The 10,000-nt window shown below is 47.0% G+C and overlaps 1 protein-coding gene across 1 annotated transcript in view; it reads right to left on the reverse strand.

Annotated features, from left to right (window-relative positions):
- The window catches only part of flnba (filamin B a), a 52,238-nt gene that overhangs the window by 15,961 nt on the left and 26,277 nt on the right, over positions 1 to 10,000 (reverse strand). The window contains exons 22-34 of the mRNA XM_083908118.1: positions 9,837 to 10,000; positions 8,959 to 9,273; positions 8,725 to 8,836; positions 8,436 to 8,636; positions 7,493 to 7,666; positions 6,405 to 6,567; positions 6,158 to 6,318; positions 4,335 to 4,626; positions 2,266 to 2,419; positions 1,962 to 2,151; positions 1,632 to 1,879; positions 986 to 1,069; positions 317 to 419 (exon numbers count right to left, since the gene is read on the reverse strand). The exon at positions 9,837 to 10,000 is cut by the window's right edge and continues 22 nt beyond it. Coding sequence (XP_083764244.1) covers positions 317 to 419; positions 986 to 1,069; positions 1,632 to 1,879; positions 1,962 to 2,151; positions 2,266 to 2,419; positions 4,335 to 4,626; positions 6,158 to 6,318; positions 6,405 to 6,567; positions 7,493 to 7,666; positions 8,436 to 8,636; positions 8,725 to 8,836; positions 8,959 to 9,273; positions 9,837 to 10,000 — 2,361 coding nt within the window. The remainder of the gene's footprint in view (positions 1 to 316; positions 420 to 985; positions 1,070 to 1,631; positions 1,880 to 1,961; positions 2,152 to 2,265; positions 2,420 to 4,334; positions 4,627 to 6,157; positions 6,319 to 6,404; positions 6,568 to 7,492; positions 7,667 to 8,435; positions 8,637 to 8,724; positions 8,837 to 8,958; positions 9,274 to 9,836) is intronic.

Raw genomic sequence — 10,000 nt, forward strand, 5'->3', positions numbered from 1 at the left:
CGTTAGATTCGGCTCGTTCTCGTTCTGTTAGATTCGGCTCGTTCTCGTTCCGTTAGATTCGGCTCGTTCTCGCTCTGTTAGATTCGGCTCGTTCTCGTTCCGTTAGATTCAGCTCGTTCTCGTTCCGTTAGATTCAGCTCGTTCTCGTTCCGTTAGATTCGGCTCGTTCTCGTACAAAGAGTCGTCCGTTAGATTCAGCTCGTTCTCGTTCCATAAGATTCAGCTTGTTCTCGTTCTGTTAGATTCGGCTCGTTCTCGTTCCGTTAGATTCAGCTCGTTCTCGTTCTGTTAGATTCGGCTCGTTCTCCTGCCTCACCTGTGATTTCTCCTTTCCTGAAGGAGAACGGGATCACCATGTCGAACGATCTGAAGCCACTTCCGTTGACGCTGCTGCTGATTGGCTCGTAGCTCTCCATCACCTGGAGGCGACACACACACACACACACACACACACACACACACACACACACACACACACACACACACACACACACACACACACACACACACACACACACACACACACACACACACACACACACACACACACACACACACACACACACACACACACACACACACACACTTTAACAAAGTTCAGTTGAAAAAAACCAAAACAAATAAAACAACTAAACAAGTGAAAAAACATGCTGCTGCTGCTGCGCTCAAGCCCCGCCCACACAGAGGAGCGATGGAGTGGGAGGAGGAAGAAGAAGAAGAAGATGATGATGATGATGATGATGCAGCCACAGCGATGAAGAGTGAACTGAGGACGAAAATGAAGAATAAAACACCCGTAACCAAGCAACGCCTTCTGCAACACGTCTGAGAGGTTTGCTGCGATCCCATTGGCTGAGACGGGAAGAGAGGAAGTGGTGATGACACGGGAGGCGAAGCGAGCGAGAGAGAGAGAGTGTGTGTGTGTTTGTGTGTTTGCGTGAGTGCGTGAGTGTGCGTGTGTGTGTGTGTGTGTGTGTGTAGGTACCCAGGGCTGAAAGCCTACTCCAGGGGGAGTGGCCTGTTGCTGCTGGGACATCTGCTGTTGCATCATGGGTAACTCATCAGTCGCCTGAGGACACAACATTAAGGGTGAACATGTGACCACACGCACACACACACACAGGACTGTGGCATCATGGGTAAATCACCTCTCACCTAAAGGTAAAAAAACTCATAACAAAACGTTTATCTGTGAAAAACTTAAAGGGACATTTCAGAGTTGTGATCACGTCTTTAACTCACTGTGAGACAGACTTTAGTAAACCACTCACTCTCCCACACCAAAGGAAGGCTTCAAAGAGCTCGTCAGCTCGATCTCGTTGGCTAAGAGTCGTCCGTTAGAGTTGGTTCGTTCTCGTACAAAGAGTCGTCCGTTAATCAGCTCTTTCTTGTACAAAGAGTCGTCCGTTAATCGGCTCTTTTTTGTACAAAGAGTCGTCCGTTAGAGTCGGTTCATTCTCGTACAAAGAGTTGTCCGTTAGAGTCGGTTCGTTCTCGTACAAAGAGTCGTCCGTTAGTCGGTTCGTTCTCGTACAAAGAGTCGTCCGTTAGAGTCGGTTCGTTCTCGTACAAAGAGTCGTCCGTTAGAAGAGTCGCTCGTCTCACATTAAAAAACATTCTCTCGTTCTCACCATGACGTTGAAGGGACTTCGCGGGACGTTCTCGCCTCCAAATCGTACGTAGATGACGTAGTTCCCCGGCGCCGGAGCCGTGTAGAAGATGTCAAAGGTCCCGTCCTCGTTCTCCAGAACCTGGGCCTCCACCTCGCTGCCGTCGGGCTGAACCACCACGCAGCTCACCTTCCCTTTCCCCGCATCCTGGGCGTTCACCACCAGGCCCAGCTCCTCGCCGATGGCCACCGTGGGGCCGACGCCGGAGCCTGAGCGGAGCGCGCTTTGTTAGCATGTTAGCATTGTTGTTGTTGTTTTTTTTTTCCAAACGTCTCGTCAGCGACCACGTACCCGTCACCGTGCACTTGCTGGCGTCTCCGGTTGCCGCGGCGCGGACTCGGTAAGGCGAGGCCGGGATGTCGTCGCCGCCGTACTTTACCACGATGGTGTATCGACCTGTGCGATCTGGGATGTACGACACCGTGTACGCGCCGTCACCGTTGTCATGGATACTGGGCTGCTTTGGTCTGCCGTCCTGGTCCTGAGAGAAACGTCACACTGTTGTAGTGTTCATGTGTTCATGTGTTCATGTGTTCATGTGTGTTTCAGCTGCATCTTAAAGATTTCCGGTGATAAATCAGAAGAGAAGACTGACCGTGATGATCACGCTCAGTTGACCTCGTCCCGCGTCCTTGGCGTCGATGTTAAACTCCACAGGGAAGCTGGCGAGGACGCCGCTGGTCAGCCCGGGGCCACTGGCTCGCACTTTACTGGCATCGTGAGTCGGTAAAACGCGAAACTTGAAGGGACTAAAAAGAAAAAGAAGAAGATTTACTTCAGAGATGACAACGGCAGCAGAAACACACGGGATTCTAATGTAATGTTTAAAGGTGCATTATGTAATAAATGATAAAATCCTCCTAATATGTCACAGAGACTCAGGAATAATGTTCATATAACAAACTGAACTCACCAACAACAACAGTACAGACTAAATATTTGCATTAAACACTATATTTTGCAGACTGCAAATCATGTTTATGTTTTGAAATCATGTTTTGGCGTCATGTGGCGCCACCTACCGCCGTCTATCAATCAATGCAGTCAGTAGAGTCTCAGCTGCCGAGCAACCACGGGTTGCCAGTTACGTCAGAAAACCAAACCTAAAAGACCTCGGTGTTTTGAATTTGAATGTAGTAACTGTTTTTGGCCACATTCTTACATATGGCACCTTTAAGAACTGCTTAAGTCTATGGAATTTTAAGAATATTTATGCTTTTTCACAGTGAGACAGGAAACTGATGTTCCTCTCGTTCATCAAGGTCCTCTAGTTCCTCTAATTCCTTTAGTTCATCTAGTTCCTCTAATTCCTTTAGTTCCTCTAGATTCTTTAGTTCCTCTAGTTCCTCTACTTCCTTTAGTTCCTCTAGTTCCTCTAATTCCTTTAGTTCATCTAGTTCCTCTAATTCCTTTAGTTCCTCTAGATTCTTTAGTTCCTCTAGTTCCTCTAATTCCTTTAGTTCCTCTTGATTCTTTAGTTCCTCTAGTTCCTCTAATTCCTTTAGTTCCTCTAGATTCTTTAGTTCCTCTAGTTCCTCTACTTCCTTTAGTTCCTCTAGTTCCTCTACTTCCTTTAGTTCCTCTAGATTCTTTAGTTCCTCTACTTCCTTTAGTTCCTCTAGATTCTTTAGTTCCTCTAGTTCCTCTAATTCCTTTAGTTCCTCTAGATTCTTTAGTTCCTCTAGTTCCTCTAGTTTCTTTAGTTCCTCTAGTTTCTTTAGTTCCTCTAGTTCCTCTAATTCCATTAGTTCCTCTAGTTTCTTTAGTTCCTTTAGTTCCTCTAGTTACTCTAGTTCCTCTAGTTCCTTTAGTTCCTCTAGTTTCTTTAGTTACTCTAGTTTCTTTAGTTTCTTTAGTTCCTCTAGTTTCTTTAGTACCTCTAGTTCCTCTAGTTCCTCTAGTTCCATTAGTTCCTCTAGTTTCTTTAGTTCCTTTAGTTCCTCTAGTTACTCTAGTTCCTCTAGTTCCTCTAGTTTCTTTAGTTCCTCTAGTTTCTTTAGTTCCTCTAGTTTCTTTAGTTCCTCTAGTTCCTCTAATTCCATTAGTTCCTCTAGTTTCTTTAGTTCCTCTAGTTCCTCTAATTCCATTAGTTCCTCTAGTTCCTTTAGTTCCTCTAGTTTCTTTAGTTACTCTAGTTTCTTTAGTTTCTTTAGTTCCTCTAGTTTCTTTAGTACCTCTAGTTCCTCTAGTTCCTCTAGTTCCATTAGTTCCTCTAGTTTCTTTAGTTCCTTTAGTTCCTCTAGTTACTCTAGTTACTCTAGTTACTCTAGTTCCTTTAGTTCCTCTAGTTTCTTTAGTTACTCTAGTTTCTTTAGTTTCTTTAGTTCCTCTAGTTTCTTTAGTACCTCTAGTTCCTCTAGTTCCTCTAGTTCCTCTAGTTTCTTTAGTTCCTCTAGTTTCTTTAGTTCCTCTAGTTTCTTTAGTACCTCTAGTTCCTCTAGTTTCTTTAGTTCCTCTAGTTTCTTTAGTACCTCTAGTTTCTTTAGTACCTCTAGTTCCTTTAGTTTCTTTAGTTCCTCTAGTTTCTTTAGTAATCTAGTTCCTGTAATTGTGCAGATGGCCAGCAGGGGGCAGACACGCTAACACAGGACTGATTACATATCAACACACTTTAGCCTTTTCCTGTGACTGTGTGCAGTGGTGTGGTGCAGTACTGCAGCGTACCTGCGGGGGACGTCCTCCTCAGCGTACTTGACTGCCACAGAGCACGGTCCCTCCGCGGACGGCGTGTAGGACACGTCGTGAGTCCCGTCCCCGTTGTCCTTCACCTCCACCGGCTCAGCGACGCCTTTGGTGCCGGTGACGCCCACAGACAGCGAGGCCACGCCCGCCTTCCTGCAGTCCACAGTGAAGGATTGTGGGATATTACAGCGAACTCCCGAGCCAACGCCAGGACCGGTGACTTTGACCTTGGTGGAGTCCACCACGTCCTTGACCGGAACCTTAAATGGACTTCCTGGAGAGAGGAGGACGAGGACGAGGAAATAATGATGAACATTGAGAAATCGTTTTTGTCGTCACATACGTATGAAAAACACAGGAAAGGAAAATCTGACTTTAGTCACTGAACGCATCACAAAGAGGTTTATCTCACTGTTAGAGACACTTTATAAACCACTCACTCTCTCACACCAAAGTCACTCACTCTCCCGCACCAAAGTCACTCACTCTCCCGCACCAAAGTCACTCACTCTCCCGCACCAAAGTCACTCACTCTCACGCACCAGTCACTCACTCTCTCGCACCAAAGTCACTCACTCTCCCAAACCAAAGTCACTCACTCTCTCGCACCAGTCACTCACTCTCCCGCACCAAAGTCACTCACTCTCCCACACCAAAGTCACTCACTCTCCCGCACCAAAGTCACTCACTCTCTCGCACCAAAGTCACTCACTCTCCCGCACCAAAGTCACTCACTCTCCCGCACCAAAGTCACTCACTCTCTCGCACCAAAGTCACTCACTCTCTCGCACCAAAGTCACTCACTCTCTCGCACCAAAGTCACTCACTCTCCCTCACCAAAGTCACTCACTCTCCCGCACCAAAGTCACTCACTCTCCCGCACCAAAGTCACTCACTCTCCCGCACCAAAGTCACTCACTCTCTCGCACCAAAGTCACTCACTCTCCAACACCAAAGTCACTCACTCTCTCGCACCAAAGTCACTCACTCTCCCGCACCAAAGTCACTCACTCTCCCGCACCAAAGTCACTCACTCTCTCGCACCAAAGTCACTCACTCTCTCGCACCAAAGTCACTCACTCTCCCGCACCAAAGTCACTCACTCTCCCGCACCAAAGTCACTCACTCTCCCGCACCAAAGTCACTCACTGTCTCGCACCAAAGTCACTCACTCTCCCGCACCAAAGTCACTCACTCTCCCACACCAAAGTCACTCACTCTCCCGCACCAAAGTCACTCACTCTCCCACACCAAAGTCACTCACTCTCCCGCACCAAAGTCACTCACTCTCCCGCACCAAAGTCACTCACTCTCACGCACCAAAGTCACTCTCTCTCCCGCACCAAAGTCACTCACTCTCCCACACCAAAGTCACTCACTCTCTCACACCAAAGTCACTCACTCTCTCACACCAAAGTCACTCACTCTCCCACACCAAAGTCCATAGAGTAAACCAGTGATTTTAACATCACAGCACACAGGAGTTCACAGGAGTTGTTGATCCACTGCTGCCTCCATCACTAACTTACAATGACTGATTTTAGTGAATTCAGCTTTTAAAATATTTACTTTAGACTTAACTCAGTGACACAAAGTGACCACACGAGGCAGCAGAGGACCAGCAGCTCCTGTGTCCCTGTGAGCTTAAATCACTGGTTTTCTCTATGACGGCCAGAGAGAGAGTGTGATCACCTTAAAAAAACATAAACTATTCCCTCACTGTCTTCATTATTTCTGAAAATCAATATAATACTTTTAATGTATTCTTAATTTTCCGACCAGTAAAGGTCAGGTTCTGATCTGACCAGGGATGTGTTCTCCTCCGTAGGTGATGTTGACGTCGTAGAGTCCAGGCGTGAAAGGAACGTAGTCCACGCTGCAGCTGCCGTCTTTGTTGTCTTTGCAGGACATCTTGGACTCAGACGGACCCTCCACAGTGATGCCCAGACCCCCAACACCTGCACCTCTGCTCCAGATACAGACGTCAAACACCAGTCAGACTTCTGTCATTAGAACAAACAAAAACGCTGCTGAACGTGAGCAGACGCTAACCTGGTGATGATGTTGAACTTGTTGGTTTTATCAGTCAGAGCTTGTTGGAGTCCAGGACCAGAGGCCACAACCCTGAGGGGGTCACAACCCTCTGATACAGACACTTTAAACGGGCTCTTAGGGACTGGAGCGTCATCATAGAGAACCTGGACGCTGTGGACGCCTGGAATACAGACCATAATATGACAGCTGTTAATGTTGATCATACACTAGAACATATTCACATTTAAGAAGCTGAAAAATGACAGAAACGTGAAAATATTCACATTTAAGAAGCTGAAAAATGACAGAAACATGAAAATATTCACATTTAAGAAGCTGAAAAATGACAGAAACGTGAAACTATTCACATTTAAGAAGCTGAAAAATGACAGAAACGTGAAAATATTCACATTTAAGAAGCTGAAAAATGACAGAAACGTGAAAATATTCACATTTAAGAAGCTGAAAAATGACAGAAACGTGAAAATATTCACATTTAAGAAGCTGAAAAATGACAGAAAGGTGAAAATATTCACATTTAAGAAGCTGAAAAATGACAGAAAGGTGAAAATATTCACATTTAAGAAGCTGAAAAATGACAGAAAGGTGAAAATATTCACATTTAATAAGCTGAAAAATGACAGAAACGTGAATATATTCACATTTAAGAAGCTGAAAAATGACAGAAACGTGAAAATATTCACATTTAAGAAGCTGAAAAATGACAGAAACGTGAAAATATTCACATTTAAGAAGCTGAAAAACGACAGAAACGTGAAAATATTTACATTTAAGAAGCTGAAAAATGACAGAAACGTGAAAATATTCACATTTAAGAAGCTGAAAAACGACAGAAACGTGAAAATATTTACATTTAAGAAGCTGAAAAACGACAGAAACGTGAATATATTCACATTTAAGAAGCTGAAAAACGACAGAAACGTGAAAATATTCACATTTAAGAAGCTGAAAAACGACAGAAACGTGAAAATATTCACATTTAAAAAGCTGAAAAATGACAGAAACGTGAAAATATTCACATTTAAGAAGCTGAAAAACGACAGAAACATGAATATATTCAGCTTGATATGACAGCTTGAACGTACCGTTCTCAAAAGGCGTGTACTCCACGCCGTAGGTCCCGTCGCCGTTGTCCGTCACCTGACAGTCCGTCAGCGCTCCAGACGGGTTCCTGACCTCCGCCGTCAGGTGGTCTCCTCCTCGCCGCGTCAGAGGACGAGCGTCCACCGTGAACTCTGTGGTGGCTTCTCTGTAAACAGCTGAACAAACCGAGAGAGAGACGGCGTCCATTCATTTGTTGGTCGATTCACAGCTACACACCGACTCAGGATGTGACCACAGGGTGGATTTATTCTGGAGGACGTGGACACAAGAGTATCTCACATCAACGCAAGGACGACAGAAGTCCAAAGTAAGAGAAAACATCAACACAGGAGATATTGTGGTGATAGGTGACCCTACTTCCCCAAGATCTTCATGGCCTTTAAGAAGAGTCCTGGAAACAAAGCCTGATTCAAAAGGATTAGTCTGATCAGTCGAGCTTAGAACAAGGACTGGAATCCTAGAGCGGGTAATTACTAAACTGTGCCGACTTCTAGAAGAACCATAGGTTCAGCCAGATTGAAGAACATGTAATGTTTGCGTCTCATTTACTATACACTATTTACTACTTTCATTGGTAAATAAACGTAGAGGAACCAGAAGAACAAGAGGACCGAGAGGAACTCGAGAAACTAGAAGACCTAGAGGACCTAGAGGAACTTGAAGAACTAGAAGATCTAAAGAAACTAGAAGAACTAGAGGACCAAGAGGACCTAGAAGAACTAGAGGAAATAGAAGATCTAAAGAAACTAGAGGAACTTGAAGATCTAAAGGAACTAGAGGAACTTGAAGAACTAGAGGAACTAGAGGAACTAGAAGAACTAAAGGACCTAGACCAGGATTTCTTTGGATTATCGTTTCTGGTGCAAACGTCAGACTTTCTAAGCTCAGCAGCCACAGTGGTAAACAAAGACCACAACACTTCACCTTGTCCGTCCACTCCTGGTCCAAACACTTTGACTTTGGACGTGTCCACAGCAGGGTCCACCGTCACGTTGGCGGGAAAACCAGGGACGGATTCTTCGCCGTACTTCAGCAGCAGCGTGTACACGCCTGAGGTCAGAGGGACGTAGGTGACGGTGAACGTCCCGTCGCCGTCGTCCACCACCTCCGTCTTAGCTTTCACACCTGGAGACATCGCATTTTTACCTTTTTAATCCACGTCAAAATCCAGCTCAAGTCTACGACGTCGTGAGAACACGTCTTTATCTCTGACCTGAGCCTGGTGCAGCTCCGGTGGGACTAGTCGAGTCCGGCACGGCCTCCAGGGTCAGCTGACCCGGTCCGGCCCGAGAACAGTCCACATTCACCACACTGGTCTCCCCGACCTGCAGAGACACAAGAAAACTGGATCACACAGGACCAGGACGCTCACAGTGGCCACTGAACACACCCAGTCCCGCCCTCCAGCAGAAATAGCCCCGCCCCCGTAAATGACCGGCGTCCCCACCTTTGCCCTCTCCAGGCCGGACCCCGAGGCCTCCACCTTTGAGGGGTCAAAGGGCATCTGGACGTGGGCTGTGAAGGGCGAGCCCGGGACGTGGACCTCCTCAAACAGGACGTTGACCAGGTATTCTCCCGGCTCGGTGGGCAGGTACGACACGGAGCAGGTGCCGTCGCCGTTGTCCGAACACTCGATCTTTGCTTCGGTCGGACCTTCAACCGTCAGACCCAGACCTCCGGTCCCTGCTCCTTTGGTGTCGATGGTGAACTCTGCCGGGTTTTCCACCAAACCTCCTTTGAGACCAGGACCAAAGGCCTTGACCTGAGGGACGGAGGACAGAAGGAGGACAGAAGGAGGACAGATGGAGGACAGAAGGAGGACAGAAGGAGGACAGGTGGAGGACAGGCGGAGGACAGACAGAGGACAGATGGACAGGCAGAGGACAGATGGAGGACAAGTGGAGGAGAGACAGAGGACAGACAGAGGACAGGTGGAGGACAAGTGGAGGACAGGTGGAGGACAGACGGAGGACAGATGGACAGGCAGAGGACAGATGGAGGACAAGTGGAGGACAGACGAAGGACAGATGGAGGACAGGCGGAGGACAGATGGAGGAGAGACAGAGGACAGACGAAGGACATACGGAGGACAGATGGAGGACAGATGGAGAACAAGTGGAGGAGAGACATTAAAATTATGAAATTATAATTAGTCCAAATTCCCAATATTTACTTTCTCTTTTTCTAACGTCGTACACATTTGTCTCATCGTGTAAGATCCAGATCCAGATCCAGATCCAGATCCAGATCCAGATCCACACCTTCACAGAGTGACCCAGGAGTGAAGCTGCAGTAACGTTACTGAGCAGGTGGTGGCGACGTTACCTTGCTGGGGTCTGGAGGAAGCTGAGCGTCCACAGTGAAGGGACTCCCAGGGACGGGGTGTCCATCGTAGGACACGTTGACGGCGTGGACGCCCTCCTCTGTCGGAGTGTAACGGACCAATGAGACGCCTGCGTTTGCGACCTGAGGCTCAACTTTACAGGGAA

The sequence above is a fragment of the Microchirus variegatus genome, assembly GCF_963457635.1.
Source record: "Microchirus variegatus genome assembly, chromosome: 21".
Lineage (NCBI taxonomy): Eukaryota > Metazoa > Chordata > Actinopteri > Pleuronectiformes > Soleidae > Microchirus > Microchirus variegatus.